General features: G+C 44.0%; 1 protein-coding gene across 1 annotated transcript in view; it reads right to left on the bottom strand.

The window, feature by feature from the left end:
- Window positions 1-27967, bottom strand: part of LOC139368502 (basement membrane-specific heparan sulfate proteoglycan core protein-like) — a 159128-nt gene that overhangs the window by 86107 nt on the left and 45054 nt on the right. The window contains exons 2-12 of the mRNA XM_071107471.1: window positions 24158-24290; window positions 22209-22274; window positions 5234-5343; window positions 4412-4470; window positions 3722-3894; window positions 3207-3239; window positions 2154-2279; window positions 1729-1923; window positions 1348-1467; window positions 1073-1204; window positions 251-395 (exon numbers count right to left, since the gene is read on the bottom strand). Of these exons, the coding sequence (XP_070963572.1) occupies window positions 251-395; window positions 1073-1204; window positions 1348-1467; window positions 1729-1923; window positions 2154-2279; window positions 3207-3239; window positions 3722-3894; window positions 4412-4470; window positions 5234-5343; window positions 22209-22274; window positions 24158-24290 (1292 nt within the window). The remainder of the gene's footprint in view (window positions 1-250; window positions 396-1072; window positions 1205-1347; window positions 1468-1728; window positions 1924-2153; window positions 2280-3206; window positions 3240-3721; window positions 3895-4411; window positions 4471-5233; window positions 5344-22208; window positions 22275-24157; window positions 24291-27967) is intronic.

The following is a 27967-nucleotide window of genomic DNA, read 5'->3' as shown; positions in this document are numbered from 1 at the left end:
CCACTTGTATCACGCAACAAAGGGGTTCAGAACTCCACATGAAATACTTGTATGATGCATATCAACTTTGATGTCATCTTCTAGAGTCATCTTCACACACACAGTTTCAAACACAACATAACATCCCATCGATTCAGGAGTCATTCAGAATGGGGCCATTGGCCTAAATGTCGAACTAAGTTTGTGATAAGAGCTGTTATGGGGTGAACCAGACAAGGTTGGAAGGAGTAGGAGGACTGTACCAACTCACCTGCCACTGATGGGGATATGGCCCCAGTTGAGCCTCCAAGTGATGATGGGGGTGGGAACACCAACTGCCACACAGTTGAAAGTCACCGTCTCCCCCCGCTCCGCCTCAATAGATTCCTCCGGGGGACTGGTCACTGTGGGAGGAGCTTAAAGGGAAAGTTATGAGAAAACAACATGAGCATCTATAAAGCCAAGGATGCATGCACTGTGTGACGCATGATGGCGCACACACATTTCAAAACTAGTCCCCACTACCCAACCCCAATTTAAAACGGCAGTGGTTTATTTTTGGTCTCAATCTCTTTGGTGAGGCACAAACATGATGGAAAGTTTGGGAAAATATAACTGTTTGCCATGGATGGATCAATTCTGCACTGTGTCTCTCTGTCGCCACAGTGTGTGTGGAGTCACTTCAGAGGTCACGGTACAAAGAAACCCACGGGGTGACTACACAGGTGAGAGGCAGAGGGATGCACGGGGTGACTACACAGGTGAGAGGCAGAGGGATGCACGGGGTGACTACACAGGTGAGAGGCAGAGGGATGCACGGGGTCACTACACAGGTGAGAGGCAGAGGGATGCACGGGGTGACTACACAGGTGAGAGGCAGAGGGATGCACACAGAAAATGGGGTTGGAGAGAGAAAGGGAAGAGCAAAGAGAAAGAGAGAGAAAACGGGGAGGGGGTTTGAGGGAGAGAGAGAGAATGAGAAAGAGGCTGAGAGAGACAGGCAGCTAGAGCGAGATTGTCAGAGAGAGACAGGACAGAGAAAGAAGGACAGGGACAAAGACAGAGAGAGATGGTATGATGGTCAGGGACTTACTGCAGCCGAACTCATCCGAGCGGTCAGGGCAGTCGGGCTCCTCATCACACTGGTAGCTAGATGGGATGCAGGTGCGGTCACTGAGGCACACAAACTGCTCTGGGGCACACGTGTCACCTGGACCTCTGGTGGCTGGAAAACAAGAAGAGATAGAAAATGACTTAATCGTCATTCAGGTAAACAAATAAACTCACAATTTAAAGTGCTTTTTAGTCTAAGGACTAGAAAAGCGGTCCTTTAATGTTCAATCAATAAACGTGGGATGTGGAACTCACGGCAGTCGGTCTCGTCTGAGTTGTCCTCACAGTCGTTGTCTCCATCACAGCGCCACAGCTTGAGAGCACAGCGGCCGTTCTTACACTTGAACTCATTGGGTTCACAGGGAGAGGGAGTGCCTGGAGCCAGATAGAGGGGCATGATCAGAGGAGCACTTCAAATCAGACACATTGATCAGGTGTGTTGACATGAAGCAGATGCAAAGCTTTGTGACTGACGATCGTGTATGTGTGTGTGTGTGTGTGTGAAAGGATGATGAAAGGGAGAGATAGAAAAGGGCACACAGAAGACTATTGCCCTCCCCTCTCGCCCTCCTTCTGTGTGCCTCCCTGTGCGTATACTGCACTTTTGAAGTCTTCGTGTGTGTCCCTGATTCTCACCACATCTGAACTCGTCGCTGCCGTCAGAGCAGTCCCTCTCTCCATCGCACAGGTAGTCTCTGGGGACACATTCCCCGTTCTGGCAGGTGGCCTGGTCCACTTTGCAGGGCCCTAGGGGGCCAAGGGGGCGTGTGGACATCTTGATGGGGGTGGTGGTGGGAGGGGTGGGGGTCACTGGTCCAGGCTGAATCTGATCTGATCAGATCAAAATCAAAAAGAGTTTATAAATACTGTTCACACAGCCATAACCAGAGTTGCCCTGAGATTTGCTGTAGACGCCATGGTGTTAGAAGCCACAGCAAGGCAATAACCAGATATAACGCTCTTCTTAGGATACAACAAACCTCAGACCCTTTGCCACTACTCCACACTCCACCACACCAATGCCATTTCCACCACACCACACCAATGCCATTTCCACTCACCACAATCCAGCTCATCACTCATGTCATTGCAATCAGGTCTGTTGTCACACAGGTACTCCAGAGGGATACAACCCCCATCCTGACACGTGTGCTCATCCTTCATGCAGGGCAGAGGGTTGGGGATCACTGAGAGAGACGGGGGAGGGGGGGTGGGGTTCAAGGGTCAGACATGCACGGCTAAATGGCCACCACACAACACAACGCTTGCTGTTCAAAAGTCTGGTTTTTAATACAAGGAGACCTTCCACGGTGGAGGCTGGCGTCACTTTAAAATCGGAAGATGGGCTCATTGTAACGGCTGGAATGGAATGTTATCACAAGGGCGTTATGATGTTTGATTCCATTCCAGTCATTACTATGAACCGTCCTTCTATCACCAGCCTCCACTGACCCTCCTGGGTCACTGCAGGTCATGCTTGGGCCTGGGGCTTCTCAAAGGTCTAACAGCTTACTGTACTGTACCATAGGTGTACCGTAGGTGTACCGTAAATGGGACATGGCCTGGTTCGATAGGCAATTGAGATCCTTCTGAAGAAACTCTTGACGATTTACACACTACAGAAACTCTGAAGGTTTTATATTTATTTATTTTTTAGCAAAAAGCAATATCTGTAACTATCCTCATGCCATGCAAAAATCTTCGCAGTCCTCTTGGGCATTCCAAAAACCAAAACGTTGTCAGACATCTACTCTAGGTGCACACATGCATAACATCCTGCGTGAACTCTAACAGATTTCCAGAGAGCTAGTCGTCATCTCCATGCTCCTCATCCAGAAATAGCTACAGAACAGTCATATCGTTTCTACAGCAGCTCTGGCAGTCTCCGTGCAGCAGGCATGGTACCACACCTGGGTTCAAATACTATTTGAAGTCTTTCAAATACTTTTAGCGTTTGCTTCAGCCTGCCTGGAGTGACAGTCTGCCTGGAGTTGGCTCTTTTGCTAGTTGTCTACTGGTTCCATTGAGCCATGCATGCTCAGTCAAACCCATCTAAAGTATTTAAAATGATTTCAAATAGCATTGAACCCAGGTCGGCATGGTACAGTACAAACCTGGGACAGCCATGGGGTTCACAAGGGGCAGAGCTAGAAACCAGAGAGACAAGTTAAGGACACTACTTAGAGTTCACCTAGCCCTCCCTTTTCTTTATTTTCATATTGTACTGTTTTATTGACAGAAATAGGCCAGAATGATGGGGAGACTTATAGAGGAGCAGTCAAAATAGTGAAGAAGAACGGTGAAAAGAGGGCACCACCTAGCACTTTTTTAGCTTGATGCCTTGGGCTGGCTAGCCTAGCTTACTTGAAAGATTGTAATGAGATATGATCAATGTCTGAATTAAATAAAGAATACTACAGCTATGAGACTAGACCTTTTTTTCTCTCTCACTTGTACAGCATTTATAGTAGGAAGATGTCAGTTACAACTTCCTAAAATGGATGCCATACCTTTGACAACTTCCTAAAATGGATGCCATACCTTTGACAACTTCCTTACATGGAAGCCGCTCCGTACACTGGACAGCCCTGATCATGCGGAGATAAACATTGTCCCCTGTGGTCCTTACCTTCTCCCAGGCGTCTGAACTGGAATCCCTGGACAGAGGTGATGTAGGAGGCGATGGTTCCCTCCTTCACCACTCCATACAACACGTTGCGGATCTGATTTTCGTTGTTGTTGTAGTCAGAGCCCACGTCAAGCTCTACAAGCACATCCACTCCATTCTGCCTGGGCATCTTCCTAAACAGACCAGGACAAGAACCAAGGGGGTTTGTTAGAGACGGACGTGATGACAATAACGATTTGGGGCGGCAGGTAGCTTAGCGGTTTAGAGCGTTGGGCCAGTAACCGAAAGGTTGTGAATGAAGGTGTAAAATCAGTCGACGTGCCTTTGAGCAAGGCACTTAACCCTAATTGCTCCTGTAAGTCGCTCTGAATAAGAGCGTCCGTTAAATGACTCAAATGTATATTTTGCAGTACAGTGCTCACGTTTGAATTTATGTTTGGCCCGGGGCATATCATGATTTTCTCATGCTAAGAACATTGATTTGTTACACGCAGCTTGGAGACTGTGTTTGCTGAATCAACCAGAGGAGAGTCTAAGATGAAGCCTGAGCATTAGCTCTGGGAACCAAGTCTTCAGATCTCAGACAAGGCGACTCGTCACGCGATCATGGTTCCCTGAACCACCTTTGTTACACCCAGGCTTAAGAAAGTAAAGTAAGTCACAGCAGCTGGAGGTGAACAGCGATCTTACTTGATGAGGACCACATTTACAGTCTGGATGCCTGGGATCTTGTTGTACTCTGACTCCAACTGTGGAAGAGAGAAAATAATACTTAGATGGGTACAAATGAGCATACAGATGTTTTAACAAGTTTAAAAACGTTCCTAACAAGTGCTCTTACATACATTGATGTACAGTAGTATATTGTACAATAAAGTATATTGACTAAAATGATCTACAGTATTTGACCTGCTGACAGACATGACTTGGCAGTGGAATGCAAGGTGTGAGAATCCTGCCCTGGCCTGTATAAACGATACAGCTCCTGTGGGGAGGGAGGGATGGATACACAGTGTAGAGAATCTATTTGGCTCTGGGATAGGTCTACTGTGCACTATATCTGGAATAGGCCTACCGTGTACAGTACACGGTTCTAGAATAGGCCTAACATGTACAGTACACAGTGTATGGTTCTAGAATAGGCCTACCGTGTACAGTATATAGTTCTAGAATAGGCCGTGTACAGTATATGGTTTTAGAATAGGCCTACCGTGTACAGTACACAGTGTATGGTTCTAGAATAGGCCTACCGTGTACAGTACACAGTGTATGGTTCTAGAATAGGCCTACCATGTACAGTACACAGTATATGGTTCTAGAATAGGCCTACCATGTACAGTACACAGTGTATGGTTCTAGAATAGGCCTACCATGTACAGTACACAGTATATGGTTTTAGAATAGGCCTACCGTGTACAGTACACAGTGTATGGTTCTAGAATAGGCCTACCGTGTACAGTATATGGTTCTAGAATAGGCCGTGTACAGTATATGGTTCTAGAATAGGCCTACCGTGTCCACCACCGCATCCGAAATCTCCTGGAAAGACAGCGAGTAGATGTCCTCCATGTCAGGCCTGTACACGATGGAGTCTGTGAAGTTCACCAGAGCTCTGTAGTACGCTAGAACAGAAAGACAACGGTTAGTTTAACCACATAATGACATACAGTAACCACAGCGCACATAAAGGCCAACATAATGTACACAAGGCCACATTTGCATGAGATTTTCCTTTGGTGGTGTTGACTTGTTCAAAAGGAATTGAGATTCATTTAGAGTTATGCTTGGCTACTGTTTGGGAACAATGTGCCTCTGGCAGAACTTGGATCTATGTTTGGAGAAATAAACTCGAGAAACATAACTGTGGCTAAATTCAGAGCCATGTACAAATGATGGGGCATAGTTCCATATTGTGGTCTGTAGTAAACCTAACAACTGGGCCGCATTTACACTCGAACGAGAGGCACAGCAGGCATAAACATGCACACGCATGCCCGCACCAACACTCACAGACACAAACACACTCTCTGTCTATAACACAAAACGTGCACGTCAGACACACACTTACGTCAACACTTGTCATACAAATACACACACATCCACACGTGTGGACAATCACACACAAGTACAAGCACACTGTCAGCAACGGTGGGTCACTCACTACCTTGCGAGCTACACTTTTACTCACAGTGAACAGGTGACATCACAGTTGGAGTTCGATACTGAATGAGAAGGGAGCCCCCAGCCCAGCTACACCCCCAACCCAGGCAGCAGCACTAATATACCAACGGCTGAGGTGAAAAAAGCTCCAGTGAGTGATTCTCGACATTCCCTTCCCATCCATGAAGTCAAACACATCAGAGAGGCTGGGGCTCTACTGCCTACGGAGAACAGAGGCTAGCTAAGCTATGCTGACCTGGCGCTATGCAGTTCATACTCAAGTAGGTCATACTATAGATACTGTACTATCCATAGTGGTGGTCTATGGTCGGTTTATGCAACTTATAAAGTGTCACCTTCTGTAGACATACTGTAGGCTACTGTCACTGCTTTTCTACTTGGTCTCCTAGCAACTAAAGCAACAACAACTAATGGTTCGTCTTATTATTACATGGTCTATTAAAGGGTCTATTTTTATTGCAGATCTATTTTACTTTCCAAGACGCACATCTTCTCCCATACCACTCACAAATACACCTCCTTTAAATAGCCCAGGCCGGCTCACAACCCTGCCAACCTTGTTGAGCTGGCCTGGGTCTGCCAGCTTCTGTTCAGCTTGGTCTCTGCCTGGCCTGGTCCAGGTTGGGGGAAGGAAGTCAATATTTGGGTTCTTTCTTACAGTCAGTTGCTACTTGCCATGGCTCTACTGACGAGTCGTGTTTTCTGTGGGTATACCCTAGACTGGAGCCTCAAGTCAACAGAACACACACACATGCACACATCTTCCCTCCTGTCTTTCTCTTTCAGCCCCCCCTCCCTTCCTCTCTGCGGTTGAAGTAATTACATACTGCTAGACGACGTGTTGCTGTGTTCCTTATGACAATGACAGCGTGTGTTCATCATGCTTTAGGAACCCTGCTGTTTAATTAAAAGTTGGATTAAGAGTACCTCACACACACACACACACACACACACACACACACACACACACACACACACACACACACATCCATTGCGTTGAGGCCCTAAGGGGTCTGATAATGATTGTGCCAGTGACAGGGCAGACTGGCCGGCAGCAGTGTTATTATGGTTGGTGGTGAGAATCTGCCTTTCAAAGCAGATCTTAGTTTGCTCTAATTACAACGGGACATTGGCACAAGCTGGCCTGGTTCCTCCATGACACCTGCCACTTCTTGTTGCAAAGTGAACAGGCCTCTCGAGTGGCGCAGCGGTCTAAGGCACTGCATTGCATTGCTAGCTGCGTTACTACAGATCCTGGTTCGATACCGGACGATGTCACAGCCGTCCGCGTCCGGGAGAGCCACGAGGCGACACCCAATCAGCCCAGCATCGGCCGGTCGGGATGTCCTTGTCCCATCGCGCTCTAGGGACTCCTTGTGGCGGCCGGGCGCATGCACACTGACACGGTCGCCAGCTGTACCGTGTTTCCTCCGACACATTGGTGCGGCTGGCTTCCGGGTTAAGTGGGCATCGTGTCGAGAAGCGGTGCGGCTTGGCGGGGTTGTGTTTCGGAGGACGCGTGGCTCTCGACCTTCACCTCTCCCGAGTCCGTACGGGAGTTGCAGCGATGGGACAAGACAGTAACTACCAATTGGATATGACGAAATTGGGGAGAAAAGGGGTTTTAAAAAAAGACTAAAAAATAAACCCACAGAGTGAGCTGACTATCTAGTGTACAGCTGTATAGCCTGGCATGGACATGGTCGACTGTTCCATACAGTCAGCTGGGCCTAAAAGGATATATTGTATGGTTTGAAAACAGTACCAGAAGACAAGCAACATCAAAAGGGCTGACCAAAGGGCCTCATTTGACCCTTGGCACTTGCCCTGCAGCGAACAGACCCACACACACACACACACACACCCAGTAACAGACATTGTCTCCTCTCCGCTCTGATGACACGTCACGGCCTGGTGAGCACACTCAGTGCCCATGAGTTTTTGATTACAGCGTTGGGCTGTGCCCTTAACGCTAACGAGGGCTCCCTGGCCTGCTCTCTCTATGTCCTCTCCCTCTCTCGCTCTTTTCCTCCTCCTATCCCTCTCTCTGACGAGCATTCTGCCGAATGCCACTTACGGGAACATCCCCCGTCAAGCACCACCAAGGGTGATGAAACTGCCTGTCGAGAGTGAGAGAGTGCGGGGGAGAAAAAAAATGAGCCTGGAAAAATAGAATTCCAAACTCTTAATTCATAAACGCATTTAGTTATTAAAGCTGTGCAGCAGAAATGTGGCGGTTTTGTGAGGCGAGCCGCCCCCCCCCCCCCCCCTCTGAACACACAGAGGCCTGTAGCAAAAGACAAAGAGCTGATTGAGCACGCGCCCCAGGCTGGCCTTTAAAGCCCAGACGCTTTCAGCCTGACCTTCAACCCCCTTCTCTCTATTCAGTGCCTATGGCAGGGGAGTGGAGGAGAGAGAGGGGGAGAAAGAAAGAAAGAAAGAAAGAAAGAAAGAAAGAAAGAAAGGGCGTAAGAGAATGAAAGAGAAGAGAGCGTGAGGGTTAAAATGAACGAGAGATAAATAGAGAAAGAAAAATTTGAGTGTGGGAGAACGAGACCATTGAGCCTACAAGAACGAGACCATAAGCCTACAAGAACGAGACCATGAGCCTACAAGAACGAGACCATGAGCCTACAAGAACGAGACCATGAGCCTACAAGAACGAGACCATGAGCCTACAAGAACGAGACCATGAGCCTACAAGAACGAGACCATGAGCCTACAAGAACGAGACCATGAGCCTACAAGAACGAGACCATAAGCCTACAAGAACGAGACCATAAGCCTACAAGAACGAGACCATAAGCCTACAAGAACGAGACCATGAGCCTACAAGAACGAGGCCCAAGTCGTATCACCACGGCATCCCACGGGGAATCGGCCTAGTACGAGGGTCTCTCTCTGTCCCCTCCCACACCCCCCACCGCCGGTGGTCAGCCAAATAGCCCTGTTCTACAGAATAGACTGCTTCAGAGCTCAAGGGAATGACTTCTGGCCCCAATATTACTGGAACCCCTTTGTGCTCTCTCTCCCCAAGCACACAATCTGAATGTCAAAAAACCCTTCAGGGAAACAGCAGAACACTTCACTCCTATATTGACTGTTTGATTTTCCACTTTATGTTCACTGTAGTGACATTTTTGTACAGCACTGACGAATGTATAAGGCTGAAACGTATGCGTGTTTCTGTCCCCCCCCCCCCCCCCCCCCCCGCACCTTGCACTGTCATCCTTTGCATTGTTTTGAGCATGGAGTACGTGAGTATATTATTTTAGCATCTCTGCCTCCTTGAGTTCTTCCTTTTTATGGTTTGAGTGCGAGTACTTTTTGAGCTCTCTCTATATTTTTCCTTCTACACACCGGCCACCTTTCTTTTTAGCCTGAGTGTAAACACTCATATTGGCTTTCCACTACACATACAAAATTCCTACTGGCTGGCAGTGATCCTTTCACACAATCTGTTTGCATCATTGGGGTGGACCAACCCATTATCCAGTTCAGTCATGCTTAGTGTTGGAACTAAACTACAACCCTGAAAATGAAATAAGGGAATATTGGAAGTCACTGTAGTGTGAAACATGTAACATGATTTTCAAGACTAAATGACACACGGCGACTCATCAAAAGAGAAATGAAAACCTATTTTAACCTATATGTTTTTAGCTGGAAATGCTGGTGTCAATGGGAGGGAGTGAAAGCTATGACAAGATGCAACAACCCCATAATTTTCCATTGGCAACAGAAAACATTGCAGCCTGCCTGAAATGGAAAAAAAACTTCAGACTGGACTCAAGCTTCACAAGACCAAGAATCCCAGGAATGGTGTCTTGGGGTGAATGTGGAAATGAGAGTGTTTAGCTGAACAGAGCAGATGATGATAAGATTCGTCAAGGTATTTGAATAGAGGGAGAAGGGAAATAGTAACAATAGACATAGAGATCAGATAGACTTACTGAAGTCTGCCTGGTCTGGGCTTAGAATTTCCCCAATAAATGGAGGTTCCACCAGCAGTGCTATGGTAAGGGGAGTAGGGTGGGGGGTGGGTGGGGGGGTGGAGAGTGGAGGGCAGACGGGATTGGTGTGGGGTCGAAGATAGGGGGTTCCTGAGTGGCGCAGCGGTCTAAGGCACTGCATCTCAGTGCAAGAGGCATTACTATAGTCCCTGGTTCGAATCCAGGCTGTATCACATCCGGCCGTGATTGGGAGTCCCATAGGGCAGCTCACAATCGGCCCAGCGTCGTCTGGGTTTGGCCGGGGTAGACCGTCATTGTAAATAAGAACTTGTTCTTAACTGACTTGCCTGGTTAAATAAAGGTTCAATAATAAAAAATAGGGGTCAAAAGAGAAAACAAGAACAAGTGAGACGAAGCAGGACAGAGTTACTCGAGGCAGGTGAGTGTGGCACAGAGTGTGAGGGGAAAGAAAACATGGAAAGCGTTGATTAGAAAGAACAGAACATTTCTCAAGAGAGTTCTCTCAACAGAAACAGTTGCACAACTAAGAAAAAGTCCCTGGGCTATTCAGACTGAATGAATTGTGAGGAGGGCCGAGCTTTGTGGAAATTGAAAGTCGGGACGTGTGAACAGTGTGAAAATACCTCGTAGGGCACAAGGACACGTCAGTGATAACCAATGACTGTTGGTTTGAGTGCGAGCACTTTTTGAGCTCTCTCCATAGAGTCCTGATGTGTAAAGTAAATCCAATGGAACTACAACGTATGAAATGTGGTTGCAGTCTATCAGTAGATCTGTTACATCCCACTGTCTTTAACGTCACGTCACATAGACATATGTGAACCAGATGATAAATGAGACACACATTTAATGAATATCAGAACACACGAGTCTGAGTTGCATGAGTTGTACACTATATCTAGTATAGCAGCAGTGTATCTGCAATGTGATATTCCTCTGACATCAATGCCACTTGTCACAGAGAGGGAACTTACAATGTTAATAACGATAAAATGTAAAAATGCTAAACAGTTGTCTATAATTTACAGTGCATCTGTAATGATCCATACATTCAATGCTAATGTCCATTCACAGAGCAAAGTACTTCAAATGTAATGATAAAATGACAAAGACTGTACATTCAATCAATATCTGACATGACAGTCCTCCATATATGTAGAATCTAAAGAGTATAGCAGCAGTGTATCTGATCACACTGCAATGAGTGATACTATCTGCAATGCTCCTTTGACATGCGTGTCCATTCACCCACTCATTCCAGTGTGAGCTTGATGATAAATGACCAACGCACTGAATGGAAAAACCAATGACAAAGCTCCGTTGCATGACAGAGTCCAGGGAAGAAGGTCAGAGGTTATCTCTTAGGGAATTATGTCAATATATCACTGGGAGCTGAATGGAAATCCTTCAGACTGAACACACTTCCTTCCCTCCACTCTCTGCATTTGCGTGTGCGTCACAAAATGAAACCTTAAAAGTAGTGCACTACTTTTGACCACAGGGCTCTCGTCAAAAATAGTGCACTATTTAGGGAAGAGGGGGATATTTGGAAAGCAGCCTGCTTCTCTGATGGTTGGATCCACTCTGTAAAAAAAGGGGGTTTCGGACTCGGAGCGTCAACTAGGAGTTGGCACTTCCTGTTGTTCCCATTAGGATGGAAAAGGCTGGGAGACTGGACTGATTTCTCACTAAAAACCAGTGCAATATATCACACTGGAAAAGACATCAATGGGACTATTTTCTGATTACTCAATCATTCTTCCATTGCTTTGGTTAGACCAGAGGACGTGCTCTGAAAGACATTGAGCAAGAGTTTGAGAAGAAATTCTCATTGTGTAAACATTTATACTATAGGTCATTTAAGCAATAAGGCCCTATGGGGTGTGGTACATGGTCAATATACCGCAGCTAAGGGCTGTTCTTACGCACGATGCAACGAGGAGTGCCTGGATACAGCCCTTAGCCGTGGTATATTGGCCACATATCACAAACCCCTGAGGTGCCTTATTGCTATTGGTTACCAATGTAATTTCAGCTGTAAAAATACATGTTTTTTCATACCCGTGGTGTACGGTCTTATATACCACGGCTGTCAACCAATCAACATTCAGGGCTCGAACTACCCAGTTTATAATAAACATTATATCACTGTAGACTATTCTGCAAAGAAAAACATAATAATAATACAAATCTCATTTGCATTTATATCAGTGCAGTAATAATCATTATGCAATGCTAACTCTTACAGTGAGATCCTAGCTGGAGGAACTCTTTAAAAGGCTCCAGTCCAGAGTCTGTTACAAGTCCCCTGTCATAAACTTGAACTGCTGGTGAAGCCTATATAATCAAGTAGGTATGCTGGATCCAGCCGTGCCCCTGCTGCGCACACAGAAACACACACGGGCCTTCGCTGAGACAATATCATTGAATAGACCTTAGAGAATCTATGATGCATGCCCCTCCCTTGCTTGGCGAGGAAGCTCATACGATTTAATGAAGGGATCGATGTAAGTTGACGCTCTAAAAACAGAAGTCACGTCTCTAGAGGAAAGATGGCTTCAGCCAGCTCTGCTTCACGGTAACATTCTCCAGAAGCAGTATAGAAGTGCCTATATGTTCCTGTCAAATACATAGAACAATGACAGTGTGGTGCGTGTCAAAAGGGCGGCGGCGGCGGCCCCTTCCCCAAAGGCTAAAGGGTTTTGTCGGTAGTCCAGTTCATGGCGACCCAACCTAATTAGTGTTAATGAAGCATCTGCACAACTTCAAAGAGCTACTGGAAATGTTGCGATCCTTGTCACAGTCAAATTGCTGCCATGAGAGAAAAAAAAAAAGAGCAGAGAGCAGAGCGGTCGTGGCTAAACTCTCCTGTTAAGTCCTGGGCTACTTACTGTTGGCCGTCAACGACTCCGTACGGTAAACACTGTTTCAGTGACTATCTGAGTTTTTACTAGATCAAAGAGTTGTGGGTAGTTTTGTTTCCCATTCTTTTGGTCATTTCAGCGGGTAATGTGAATGAGCTTTTTCAAACTACCGGAAGAAAAGCTGTAAACCGTTTAGCGAATCCCAGGAGAAGGATTATCACTATGATAATGGACAGTTGGTTACTCCCAAAACGTAGAGCAGGAAACCATGTCGAACTGAAATACACAATGAAAACAAACTCTGCACTGGAGGGAACTTGAGACTATTGAATAATCAGCTAGATAAGTGAACCACCATTATCTATTCACATATTTTCATTGGGATGTTCCGTAGTATTTATATCCAAAGTCCATCTTAATATTTAGCCAAATCGACTTGCTGGCCTGACGAGCACACATGCAGGATTAGGTTTGCGGGACAGAGATTAGTTGATATCCAACTGACATCAGCGATAACCCCCCACTGACATCCTGTCAGTAATGTAGGTCAATTAAACAGATGGATTTGTTACCATCTACTACTACTAATAAGTTGAGAATTGTATCTGAAACCGTAACAAACTGTGTAAACTCGGTGTAAACTAAATCTCTTGAAGAAGTGTTTGCTAAAGAGGAGAGGGAAAAGTCCACTTTTCCAAGGCAACATGAACTGTTATTGGCACAACCGACTGTAGCAGCATCAAGGGCCCAGAGCTGGAGTGGATGAGGAAGCTGCTTCCCATGCCCCCTTTCATCATGACGGAACATCTTGTGCCCCCCCCCCCCAATTAAATTAACTGCTACTATTGTTACACTAATATACAGCATGTTAACTATTTAAATGTAGTTCTTAAATTTTGCCTTTTTCGGACTAAGAAAGAGTACATACAAATACCAGTACCTGGTTCCTCGTTCATATTGAAATCAAGAAGGGAAAAATGAAGGAAAATAAGCCAGCTTACTATTGTGCAATGTCACATTCCTTTTTTGACTAGGGTGGGGGCAATTTGTATTGTAGATATTCTTCATTTTAAATACAAATTAAAGTGGTTTTGAAGGATTCTAAGGGTGATTATTATGTTGCATAAACATGTTTAGTGCTTTCCCCCAGAATTATGGCCTAGATTGCTGCTTCTCAGGGGACAGATTGCTGCTTCTCCGGGGATAGACTGCTGCTTCTCAGGGGATAGACTGCTGCTTCTCAGGGGATAGACTGCTGCTGCTCAGGGGATAGACTGCTGCTTCTCAGGGGACAGATTGCTGCTTCTCCGGGGATAGACTGCTGCTTCTCAGGGGATAGACTGCTGCTTCTCAGGGGATAGACTGCTGCTTCTCAGGGGATAGACTGCTGCTTCTCAGGGGATAGATTGCTGCTTCTCCGGGGATAGACTGCTGCTTCTCAGGGGATAGACTGCTGCTTCTCAGGGGATAGACTGCTGCTTCTCAGGGGATAGATTGCTGCTTCTCAGGGGATAGATTGCTGCTTCTCAGGGGATAGATTGCTGCTACTCAGGGGATAGATTGCTGCTACTCAGGGGACAGATTGATGCTACTCAGGGGATAGATTGCTGCTACTCAGGGCTGTTGCTAACATTTTGGCCCTGCATGCCCAATCAATAATTCGGCCATGATTACTACAAGGTTTAGATAGCTGGCTAGTCCTAGCAATCGATAACATTTTAGCTGACACGGGCTAATTGAGTGAGTGTCAGTGACTGACACAAGAGGAAAACTGCTGATACCAAATTGAGAAGTTTCACATTGTGTATTGTACTAGCCTATCTGAAAGTAAGTTGTGACCCTGACTGACCTCCTAAAATCTAAGTGTTTATGTTGCTTATGCCTAGAGACCTGCTACTGCTTGTCAGAGTCTGGAAGATAGGCAAGCTGCCTCTGGGGAGACAAATGGGCTTTCTTGACCCTACTGCCTGAGATTCAGAGAAACAGCCCTCCTCTAATTATGTAGCCTACTAGAAACCATATATTTTAGAATAATAATAATGCCAAAGTTGGCTTTCAACTCTTAAAATTAAGCCCAATATAACCGTTTGCAACTATCACTCATTTTGAGAAAAATAAACTTTCTCCATTTGGAAAACATTTAGAAAGATATCATTCTTATTCGTGTGTATGAATTTACCAAGTTCAATTTGACTGCCCTATTTTATTTGTTCTAAGCCAGCACAGAGATGTGAGGGTTTGTTCAGGAGAAAGAAGAGAAGAGTGCAGGCAGAGCCACAGTCACCAGTTAGAACTCATAACAGATTATTATCAGGAGCCGCAAATTATGTTATCAAGAGCAGCAATTAAGGGCTGCGCCATTATTTATGCTTGAATCTGAAGAAAAACGTAAGGAACAGATTTAATTGTGACCGACACTCCAGGCTAATATTCTCCTGAAGATAATGTAAGAATTTGTTAAAAAAGAACATTAAAACAATGCTTTGGGTCCCACAGTTTGGGAACCATTCAGTAAAACCATTCATACTGACACTGAATAATAATCAAAGACAATGCCTTGGCACTGTGAACAAATAAACAATCAAGGATTAAGGGATGAAATTGAAATGCTTAACCCCATCAGACAGTGTCCTAAAATACTACAGTTTTTTTTCTTCTTATCCTCCCATGAGTAGTCCTCCTATCACACACCATCCCTTCCTCTGGTAGCAAGTTCTGCTCAGCTTTCTGCCCCCTGTTCACGTCAGTGACGCAGGTGTGTCTGAGTGTGACCAGTGACCCCCTCCGAGAAGGCCTGAGCAGAACCACAACAAAGAACACACCAACATAACTGCAGCTGCCACCGCTTGTCCTTCTGCCCCCTGTCGGTGTGACTATCTGAGAGCCCAGGCAGTCTGACAAACAACGCCACTGACTGACACACACATTACACACGTCACACTGTGCTATGAAACAAAGATACATGAGATAAATAATGATAGTAAAAAGCTTCGGGCCACCTTAAATTAATTTTTGGCAAAAAGGCAAACTCAGCTCCATCATTCATTGAATCAGATGGCTTATTCATCACAAAACCCACTGATATTGTCCATCATTTTAATGATTTTTTCATTGGCAAGATTAGCAAACTTGGGCATGACCTGCCAGCAACAAGTTCAGAATCTAACTGACCACATTTTGAAAGACAACGTTGTAATTTGGAATTCTGTGAAGTGAGTGAGGAAGAGGTGAAAAAATGATTGTTGTCTATCAAAAACGACAAGCCATTTGGGTCTGACAACTTAGTAGTGGACGATATTGCCATGAGAATGCTACCTGCTCCAATGCATAGTGCCAACTGTACAGTTTGGTGGAGGAGGAATAATGGTCTGGGGATGTGTTTCATGGTGTGGTTAGTGGTTAGTTCTAGTGTAGGGAAATCTTAATGCTACAGCATACAACAACATTGTCGATGATTCTGTGCTTCCAACTTTGTGGCAACAGTTTAGGGAAGGCCCTTTCCTGTTTCAGCATGACAATGGCCCCGTGCACGAAGCGAGGTTCATACAGAATTGATTTGTCAAGATCGGTGTGGAAGAACTTGACTGGCCTGCACAGAGCTCTGACCTCAACCCCATCTAATACCTTTGGGATGAATTAGAACGCTGACTGCGAGCCAGGCCTAATCGCCAGACATCATTGCTCAACCTCACTAATGCTCTTGTGGCTGAATGAAAGTAAGTTCCTGCAGCAATGTTCCAACATCTAGTGGAAAGCCTTCTCAGAAGAGTGGAGGCTGTTATAGCAGCAGACGTGGGACCAACTCCATATTAATGCCCATGATTCTGGAATGAGATGTTTGATGAGCAGGTGTCCACATACTTTTGGTAATGTAGTGTATGTGGTAGTAGAGTAGTGGCCTAAGGGCACACACTGAATGTGTGGTGAAATATAATGTCATGTTTTTAATTGTGTACATACAGGGAGGGCATTGTGAGAATCTTCCCATGACCCCAAAGTTAAAACAAACTTCCTGGAGGCCCTTTGACCCATCTTAAACAAGTGTTGTCACTCTGCTGGAAATAACTTCAAATATTAATTAAAGGGGATTAATTATGTATGTTTGAATTGTTTTAAAATAAATTAGTGTAAGAATACATGACACATTGTATATACATTTCCACCTACTGTTTGCAGATGTGATTTCAAACATCACAAAAAACAATAAATAACCAAGCAGTCTCGAGGTCAATGTAGTCTGATAAAATGCCTTTAAACAAGGGAAGACAGACCGAGTCAGACTGGAGATAGTGAATTTTGAAGCCTCTGGTTTAAAATTAGCATTGGGAAGAACTCTCTAACTAACCTCTGTTTCTATGGATCTAAACAATGTTCTCTGGCTGCTCTAGGAATGTCTGCAAGGAGGCGGGTGCATGTGAACCAGTGGAATACCGAGAGATGAAAGACAGGCTGGAAGATGTCTCCCATAGAACTGTATCGAGATATGCTGCAGAGGTCAAGAGAGGAGGTTGGGAGGGACCATGCTGAACTGAACTTCAGAACCTTCAGTGGACCAAAAGACAATAGACAAGAGGTTGAAAATAACGGTTAAAGACTCTGGATTTGTTTCTCACACAGCTTCAAATGCCAGATCAACCGGTTCAAATGTTAGGTCCCTGAGAGACTAGGAAAGGGGGAAATCTTCAACACAGCAAACTCAACAGTATGTGCATCATAATGGGTGCAGAAGTGGCACCTCTACTTCCATCACTCTACACTATGTAAACGGGGGAGGAAGGAGAGCCGAGGGCCTACATGCCACAAGGACAACCCGCTGGACAGGGAGACTCGGCACCAACGCGTTGACCAGACAAATCCAACTCAGGAAACCAGTAATGTTCCTTCCCAACTGCTGTCATATAATAATGTAAAAATGGAACGATGAGCACACCACACTGTTGCCCCGGGTTCACCGCTGCTAGACAAGACATGTTTTCTATTCTGAAACAGACAACTCTGTCTGAGTAATTGGATACAGTACTTAGTCATGGATATTTACTAACAACAAGTCCAAATTGTAACACTAACTGAACTGAAGAGCGAAAGTTAAAATAGACATTTTTACTGCCAGAAATAGCAAGTTCTTTGTGATAGCAGTAGAAAAAAAGACTCCAGTGTAGGAAAAGCATGTCGATACAGTAGGACAGTAAGACTGGATGGTTTATCAGACGATTATTTTGCGGAAAACCCCAGAAATCCCATATACTCTCAATTATATTTTCAGACTTTCCCACTTCCTTTTGTATTTGAATACACTTTTGTGTAGTGTGTAATGCATATCTGCCAAATCTGATTTGACCCTGAGGCCACTAATCCAAGCTTCCCAGCAGGATTTGGCCGAGAACTACAAATACGCCCCAAGTGGTGTCTGGTGTGTTCACATCTATAATCCTCAAATGGGTCAACAAACCACTCATGTGCTCCAATTTGACTGTTGGAGGCTTAGAGACTTTAAATCTACTACTGCGAGTGTGATCTGCTAATGCTGTGAGCAAACCGTAACTCACCTGCTTAGTCATGGCTAACTCTGGATGCTTCAATAAAGGAGGTGTACAGTTGAAGGACTTTTGTACTCCTTACCTGGACATATCCAGCTCGCTAGGCCTCAGTGCTGAGCCATTTCGGTGAAGAAACCCTTACAACTTTTTATTTATTTTTTAAAACAGCCATTTTACATGTGTTTTCCATATTATACTTGTGTTAAAAGGATAGTTCACAGAAACAACTTTCATCATTCCTATTCTTTTGATAAAGCACACTTTTCTTTAACCTCAATGTCAACCTTTGACATCGCATTGTTGTTTTTAGCTGTATAGATTATGTATTTTGGATGTTTTCAGTGTATGTTCAACGCTTTCAGACAATGTGATTAATCACATTTTTTTTTTTTACAGTGCACTAAAATTACAAAAAGTGAATTTGAGTTAACTGATTAACTCTGACAGCCCTATTTCAAAAATCATCTCTTTGCAGAACAGTATCTCTTCACATTCCTTCCAAAAGCAAACGCATTCACACATTTTAAAATACATTAAAATCCCTGTTTGGCCTTTAGATTAAATGGAACAAAAAACATTGGACATAACAATAACAGAAGCTAGCTAGCTAGGGTGAAATGAAAGGCTAGCTATCGCCTATCACTAAGCTAGCTAGCGGTTAACAATTAGCATGCGACCATTAGATACAAATGTCATAAAAAGTAACCTTCTAAAATACATATCAATATGCGAGGTTCAAATGTACACATGCAAATACACTCAATATGAGCCCTCATTTGTAAAAATAAAACCATTTAAGAGCCAAAAACATTTATAACGGATATTTAAACAAATCAATCCGAAACGCCATCTTGTTCTCATTGACTTGCATATAAAAGTGAACTAGCTAGATATACTTAGCCTGTCTACACTCCTGAAAATCTCTCTTGTTTTTCACTCGGTCAAAACAATTAAATGATACATAAAAATGACCAGAAAACTCGTCACAGTTTAGTTAAACATGTAACCTATAGATTTTGAAAACGTAACCATGCGTACAAACCAGAAAACATAATAAAAATAAGCCACTTCTCTGTTCTTTTCGCTTCTTCCAATGTCATTGTTTTTCACATGTGAAAGTGAGATTTACACATTTGGAGTTCTTACATGTGAAACTGCCAATGTGATTTTCACATGATTGTTTTTCACATGGGAACTTGCAATTTACATGTAAGGTGATCACATGTTATTATCCTCACTCCTCACTTATTTTTTGTTGTTGATTAATCACATTGTAGGAAAGCCTTGAAAATCGAAAATACATCATCTATATACAGCTAAAAACAACAATGCGATGTCAAAAGTTGACATTGAGGTTAAAGAAAGTGTGCTTTATCAATTCACCTCATTTTGCTAACTGTTAATTTGGACAAAAATCAAGTTGTTCTATATAAAAAGAATTACAAGAATATTGACATCTCAAATTCGCTCAATTTGAGCAAATTCCGAATACGTGATTAATCACAGCAAATCCTTGCTATTAACTTGACTTTTTTTTTTACATTACATTTGACAGCCCTATTTTGAATTGAACAATCAACATAATGGTCAAAACATTGGGTTCTCAAGGAGACCTGGGAGACCCAGGATTTAATCCCGCCAGATACAAAAGCACACAGGGGAAACTTAGACTATCACGTGAAATGTTGGGAAACCACGTGTCATGTGAAACACTTACATGTGAGAAATGTATGTAAAACTTCACACGTGTCCGAAAACCACACATCTGACTCATGTACAGTTTTGGTTTTCACATGGGATTTGTTCAGATCCGAAAAATGTACATGTAAAAAAAAAAAAAAAAAACTTTGTGTCTGAAAACGTCACACGATATTTTTTTCAAGTGAACATTTTCACACGTGATTTATTCCTACATGTGTCAGATGAGAGGGTGAATTCAAGTTTGCTAGTTAGCTTGTAGTAAGGACTAGTGAGCTGTATCCATCCAAGTAACAGCTATAATATTCATCTGCATTTGGATATTGCCAGCTAACTGGCAAAACATGCTAGAGGTAAACAAACAGTGATGTAAGTTTAACGGGACAGCTATACTATCTTTACTGCCAGTGTTAAGCAGGTCGGGCAACACATTTTTGAGGGGCAGAATAAGTATTTATGAAAATCATTTGTTGTTGTGACAGCCAAGTATGTTAATAACGACACGTGAGGCTGCTGAAAAAGTGTCAGCGGTTTGCTTAGGATCCCGCCAAAGTTAAGCTAATTACATGGGAGTACCCTATGGCTGTACCCTACTCAGGGGCATGGTCACATTAAGCTGCGCCGTGTGTATCTATTGAGGAATGCAAAACAAAGGTGTTGGTGATGTTTCCTTCAGCTCTGGATTGTTTATCTTCTCTTTCATGTGCTTGTGTTTTCACCTCAGCCATTGGACGAAAGGAAGACATGTGAATGTTTACATCTCGGGCAAAAATCTGCCTCCCTGTGTTATGACCAGAGACTCAGCCCTGTGAAAGATGGCGCAGCCGGATGTGAGGGGGACACCATCCAGAGACAGACTAACAGACAGTTTCTCCTGGATGCATTCAAACAAGCGCATGCACGCACGCACACACACACACACACACACACACTCAGCGGAACCCACAATCACAGATGGGGGAAGACACCACAGACGAGTGATCTCTTCCATAGATCGACTAAATAAGGCCCTCACAGAAACGTTTCAACAAGCAAGGAGTGAAATTCCACTGCCAGTAAATTTAGCTGTGGAAGACCCTCTATGTAATGAGGTGGTGTTTAACAAATCATCAGTTTCGTCTAAAAGACCACCATTGTGTGGATACTGTAGATAATCATGTACACTGAGTATAAAAAAACATTAGGAATACCTTCCTAATATTGAGTGTGTCACCGTAGGGCTGTGGCGGTCATGAAAGGTAATTTTTATGGTGGAAATGATCTTCCCCAAGCTTGAAACTCGAATGCTGGGTATGTATGCCAGTTAGGCTCTACACCTGTTGTAAAGCGGAATAATGTGCTTCATTTTAAGTTATTTGGCCGTTTTAGTGATACAAACGTTATCAAAACATATAGGCCTAGACTACATGAGGTGTGCGACTAAGATTTGGTTCATTTTCATGCCAGCCAGGTAGGCTATACTCCTGTTGTAAAGAGAAGCAATGTGCTTAACATTTGGAAAGTTGCTAAATAAATATAAACTCAGCAAAAAAACAGTTGTTAAGACACTAACAGCTTACAGACGGTAGTAGTGTGGCAGTAATACGATTTCCCCCCCCCTTTGCCCTCAGAACAGCCTCAATTTGTCCAGGAATAGACTCTGAAAGGTGTCAAAAGCATTCCAAAGGGATGCTGGCCCATTTTGACTCCAATGCTTCCCACAGTTGTCAAGTTGGCTGCATATCCTTGTGGCCCATTTTGTTGTGGCCCATTCTTGATACACACGCAAAACTTAGCGGAACAAAAGAACAGCGGCATTACAGTTCCTGACACAAACCGGTGAGCCTGGCACCTACTACCATACCTAGTTCAAAGGCAAATGTTTTGACTTGCCCATTCACCCTCTGAATGGCACACATACACAATCCACGTCTCAATTGTCTCAAGGCTTAAAAATCATTCTTTAACCTGTCTCGTCTTCTTCATCTATACTGATTGAAGTGGATTTAATAAGTGACATCAATAAGGGATCATAGCTTTCACCTGGATTCACCTGGTCAGTCTATGTCATGGAAAGAGCAGGTGATCTTAATGTTTTGTACACATCTATGGGACAAGTGGCCATTTAAATGAGGCAACCCTGGTGGGGGATGTGTGTTTGTTTATTAGAATCTATTTTTAGCCCCACCATGTGGTTTATCTTCCAAGAGTGCAGGGAGTGTTATGCTCAGGGCTGAGGGCTCAGGGTTCTTACTTGTGCTGATCTCAGTCACCACTGTGGGTTCTGGCGTGCTTCCATCCTCCTCTCCACTGGGCAGATCTATGGGGAAGATAAAATAGGTGTGGTCAGAATGTTAGCATAGCTCAAGGCCCAGGGAGGACTAGGGAGGACTCATTCATTTACTGACAGGTGGAACATACATGTATACGTCTGAAGTGCAGCAGGGTCAAATCAAATCAAATTGTATTTGTCACATGCTTGGTTAAACAACCGGTGTAGACTGACAATTAAACACTTAGTTACGGGCCCTTCCCAACAATGCAGAGAGAAATAGAAAAAAAATAACACAAGGAATAAATACACAATGAATACACAATAACTTGACTATATACACGGGGCACCAGTACCGAGTTGATATGCAGGGGTACAAGGTAATTGATGTACACATATGTATGTACATATAGGCAGGGATAAAGTGACTATGTAAGAAGATAGATAATAAACAGTAGCAGTTGCGATGAGTCAAGAGTTAGTGCAAAAAGGGTCCATGCAGATAGTCCGGGTAGCTGATGGTTAACAATTTAACAAACTATTTACAGTCTTAAGGCTTGGGGTTAGAAGCTGTTCAGGGTCCTGCTGGTTCCAGACTTGTTGCATCGGTACCGCTTGCCGTGCTGTAGCAGAGAGAACAGTGTATGACTTGGGTGGCTGGAGTCTTTACAATTTTTAGGTCCTTCCTCTGATATCGCCTGGTATAGAGGTCCTGGATGGCAGGGGACTCAGTGCCAGTGATGTACTGGGCCATACGCACTACCCTTTGTAGCGTCTTGCGATCGGATACCAAGCAGTTGCCATACCAAGCGGTGAGGAAGCCAGTCAAGATGCTCTCAGTGGTGCAACTGTATAACTTTTTGGGTATCTGAGGGTCCATTGCAAATCTTTTCAGCCTTTTGAGGGGAAAGAGGTGTTGGTGTGTGTGGGCAATGATAATTCCTTAGTGACATGGACACAGAACTTGAAGCTCTCGACCAGCTCCACTACAGCCCCATCAATGTGGGTGAGTGCGTGCTCGGCCCTCCTTTTGTCTTGCTGAAGTTGAGGGAGTGGTTTTTGTCCTGGCATGACACTTACAGGTCACTGACCCCCTCCATATAGGCTGTTTCGTCGTCGTTGGTGATCAGGCCAACCGCCGTCGTGTCGTCAGCAAACTTAATTATGGTGTTGGAGTCATGCGTGGCCATCGTGGGTGAATAGGGAGTACAGGAGGGGTCTAAGCATGCACCCAGAGGGGCCCATGTTGAGGGTCTGTGTGGCGGATGTGTTGTTGCCTACCCTCACCACCTGGGGGCGCCCTGTCCGGAAGTCCGGGATCCAAGTTGCAGAGGGAGGTGTTCAGTCCCAAGGTACTGAGCGTAGTGATGAGCTTGGAGGGCACTATAGTGTTAAACGCCGAGCTATAGTCAATGAACAGCATTCTTACATAGGTGTTCCTCTAGTCCAGGTGGGAGAGGGAAATAGAGATTGCATCATCTGTGGATCTGTTGGGGCGGTATGCCAACGGGAGCTGGTCCAGGGTGTCTGGGCTGATGGTGTCGATGTGAGCCATGACCAGCCTTTCAAAGCATTGCATGACTAAAGATGTGAGTGCTACTGGGCGATAGTTATTTAGACAGGTTACCTTGGTCTTCGTGGGCATAGAGACTGTGGTGGTCTGCTTGAAGCATGTAGGTATTACAGACTCTTGTGTACCCAGGGGATTATGGTGGAGATAATAGTTACAGTAAACAGTTAGGTTCACCATGGATTCACCATGGTTCACCACTGTTAACATTGTTTGCAGTTTTGTAAGGAACAGTTCAGAGGTAGTATGAAGTTCTGTACAGTATAGTATTATAATCATGATCTTAAAATATCATAAATAAAAGTTTGTCTATGAAAAGAAAGCTTGTTTGCGATCCAGCTGTGTTGACCCTAGACCCCACCTCCTGATGCTTCATCGGCAGCAAAGTCCTCGTCATCGTCCAGGAAGCGCTGAGATCTTTGGAGAACAGTCCTTGATGAATCCAGGTCCTCGGGCAGTGGCACTTCTCCCCACACCTTGGAGCTCTGAGCCACCTGCAGACAGAAAACACACACACAACACTACTTAAGAGATTTATAGGGGTTGAAGTCTCATGTCTCCAGATAGGGTGCCATTTGGGACGCAACCCAGGTTGCCTATTTGGTGCACTATAACTCATAGGACTATGGTCAAAAGTAGCACTATATAGGGAATAGGGTGCTATTTGGGATGTAAGCCCAGGTTAGTTAGGTTACACCCAGCAGGACCATTATACAGGGCCTGGGAGTGGAAGGAAAAACAAAACCTGAGATGGTGTGAGGCTGGGAGCTTTAACATTCATTATCTAGGTCAGGGATGGGTAACTGGCAGTCCTGTAGACCCATGGCTCAACCCTTCCCACAAAAAAATAACTGTAGCAAGTTAGAATAGTGGTACAATTTTGAAATTTGGTTGTGCATCAGCTCTTGTTAGCCCATGTCAGCAATTTGTTTTTTTGTTGTTTTTTAGATTGGTAAGTTAGTCTAGCCAGCTGTCTAAACTTGTACTAATCATGGTCGACAGTGGGGCACCCACAGGGGGGCACCCATTGTCACGCTCAGATATATTAAAAACTGATGAGCAAAAAAGACCGTATAACATAATAGAAATACAGAATAATTTATGCCCAAAAAATTCGCTAATTATATTCATTTAAAAATTGGCATCCTAAGGACTGCAATAAATAAAATCTAGCTAAATTAAAATCTCCATTAACATTCTACTTTTTAAAAAGTTGAATGAACTATTGTGGCCTTCCATGGCTTCCTGTTTCACTGGAATATAAAAATGAAGAAACAAGCATGTACAATCCCTTTCATCCATCACCATGGGGAAAGGCAAAAGACTCAAATGAAAGACAAATGGTGGTTTACTTTCATAAACCAGTCAATTGGTACAACAAAAATATCACCACTATTAACATGTTTAAAACCACTGGAATAGTGGTAAACATGACTGGCAAAGGACGCAAGTGTATTTTGTCCCCAATACAAAGTGAGTCCAAGGGCCACAGTTGGCAGAACTTGGTCACATCTTGGGGGTCACAGTCTCCAAATCTACAATTAAAATGGCACCTCCATGCCAATAGGCTTTTTGGAAGGGCTGCCATTAAAAAAAGCCTTTGAGAGCAAACAAATGTAAACGCCTGGAGTTTGCTAAACTGCATTGGTACTTTGATTGGAACCGAGTGCTATGGTCAGATGAGACTAAAATAGAGCTATTTGGCCACACACACACACACACACACCAGTGGTGGGTTCAGCATTGAAAGGATTATACAAATGCAGAAAATAACCTCATTCCTACTGTAAAATATAGTGGTGGATCTTTGATGTTATCAGGCGGTTTTGCTTACCACTGGTCATATTGGGGCCCTTGTTAAAACTTCTTGGCGCACCCATCCCGTTTAGCGGGGATCATTTTCGTCAACATCCGCCGAATTGCAGGGCGCCAAATTCAAATTAAATTACTACAAATTTTTAATTTTCATGTAATCACAAGTGCAATAGACCAAAACACAGCTTAGCTTGTTAATCCACCTGGCGTGTCAGATTTCAAAAAAGCTTTACAGCGAAAGCAAACCAAGCGTTTATGTGAGGACATCTCTCTCAGCAGACAAAACATTACAAACAGCTAGCAGCAGTAGCCTTTTCAATAGGAGAGAGAGAGAGAGAGAGAGAAAAGGTCTGCTCCAAGCTGCTTGAGCATGAGGCAGGGTACACTAGTGGTTAGAACATTGGACTAGTAACCAGAAGGTTGCAAGTTCAAACCCCCGAGCTGACAAGGTGCAAATCTGTCGTTCTGCCCCTGAACAGGCACTGTTCCTAGGCCGTCATTGAAAATAAGAATTTGTTCTTAACAGACTTGCCTAGTTAAATAAATGCAAAACTCTGGGGACACACAGCTATCCATTGACACGATGTGATCATTCTTGCTCATTTTTCTGAATAAAAGCCTGAAACTATGTCTAAAGACTGTTCACACCATGTGGAAGCCCTCCATCCCTCCATTTAAAGGGATATCAACCAGATTCCTTTCCCTATGAAAGGAATCTGGTTGATATCCCTTTAAATGGAGGGAAGGCAATGGAACAGAGAGGTTTCAGAAAAACAGCACTTCCTGATTGGATTTTCCTCAGGTTTTCGCCTGCAATATAAGTTCTGTTATACTCACAGACAATATTTGATAGTTTTGGAAACTTTAGAGTGTTTTCTATCCTAGTCTGCCAATTATATGCATATTCTAGCTTCTGGGCCTGAGAAATAGGCAGTTTCATTTGGGTACGTTATTCATCCAAACACTGCCCCCTAGTCTCAAGAGGTTAAGGTCAATGGTAGAATGAACTCTACCAAGTCCCAGGACGTTTTTTGCCAAAAAAAACTGGTTGCCTCTGCTAGGAGGCTGAAACTTGCCCACAAGTGGATCTTCCAGCAAGACAATGACCCCAAGCACACAGAAATGGTTAAGTGACCACAAAAAACAACATTTTGCAATTGCCATCAGTCTCCAGACTTGAACCCTGTTGATATTAATTGACAAGGGCTGTCCATAAGCAGACTGAATGACATCAAGGATCTGGATAGATTCTGTATGGAATGGTCTAATGATCCCTCCAAAAGGTGTTGTCCAATCTCATGAAACATTGTAGAAAAAGCCTGAGTGCCATTATCTTTTTTTTATTACTCTACAGGTAGAGGTGTGCCACGTGCAATGTAGTGCAAAACAAAGAGTCAGACAAGGAAATGCAGTTCTCAAATGGGGATTTATTAACTCAAAAGGCTTAACATGTAGCTTTGGGAATCTTCATGTCCCAAAATAAAGTTCTCACTCAAACATGGCAAATGCTACAAAACAAACACAGGCCATTTAATTCAATAACTAAAGTAAACTTAAATACTGGGGAAGACCTTCTTTTACCCCAGGGTATAGAGTGATTCAAACCTTAATCTTATTGGGGTTCAATTCTTCTGGCTGGTGCAACAATTGCGACAGAGCTTCAGTGTATCCTCCTCACACCTCTCTGCCATGTGAATGCCCCTGCATGGCCTATGTGCTGCTGGAGCCCTAATTGCAGCAAGGTGTGCAGCTGCAGTCTATTAAGCCTCTATGGAGAGCTGCCACACCTTGTAACGAGTCATTTGGCCACCAGGTGGGGCCAAAAAGTGGGCCTTTCCCACCCTTCGAGTGCTCACAATTGGTTAAGCAAAATCTTATTCTCTGAACAATTGTATTAGTATGAAATAATATAATTCTTAAAATTTTGCTCATGTGTATTATTTATGTTATACAGTATTTTTTATACTCATTAAGTTTGCTAATCATTTTGGAGGTGACTGTGTCTTGAAACCAGTGGCTAGTTGAGGTTGATATCAGAATAGTTAGATGACACAAATCGGTTCAAATATGTTTTAAACTCCATCCGCCCAGGACAGGCAGGCAGGAGAGCTTTATAGTGGGCCCTCAACAGAGGATCAGAAAGCACTTTGTCATGGAAAGATTGTTACCTCTTGGGCTAGTCAAAACATCCTCACAGTGGAGTAGAAATCACTGAAAGGGGGGTGATCAGAAGGTGTTCCTTGATTTAGTCAAGGTGTGAAGAGATTGTTAAATGCAATTGGAGAAGAGGGGAAAGGTATAAGAATTTGATAATAGTTCAATAGTGGGGGAGGGAAAGGGGGAATGAATGCTGAAT

This window comes from Oncorhynchus clarkii, chromosome 16 (genome assembly GCF_045791955.1).
Source record: "Oncorhynchus clarkii lewisi isolate Uvic-CL-2024 chromosome 16, UVic_Ocla_1.0, whole genome shotgun sequence".
Lineage (NCBI taxonomy): Eukaryota > Metazoa > Chordata > Actinopteri > Salmoniformes > Salmonidae > Oncorhynchus > Oncorhynchus clarkii.
Note: the sequence above shows the minus strand (reverse complement) of the source record. Positions and strands in the feature narration are given on the sequence as shown.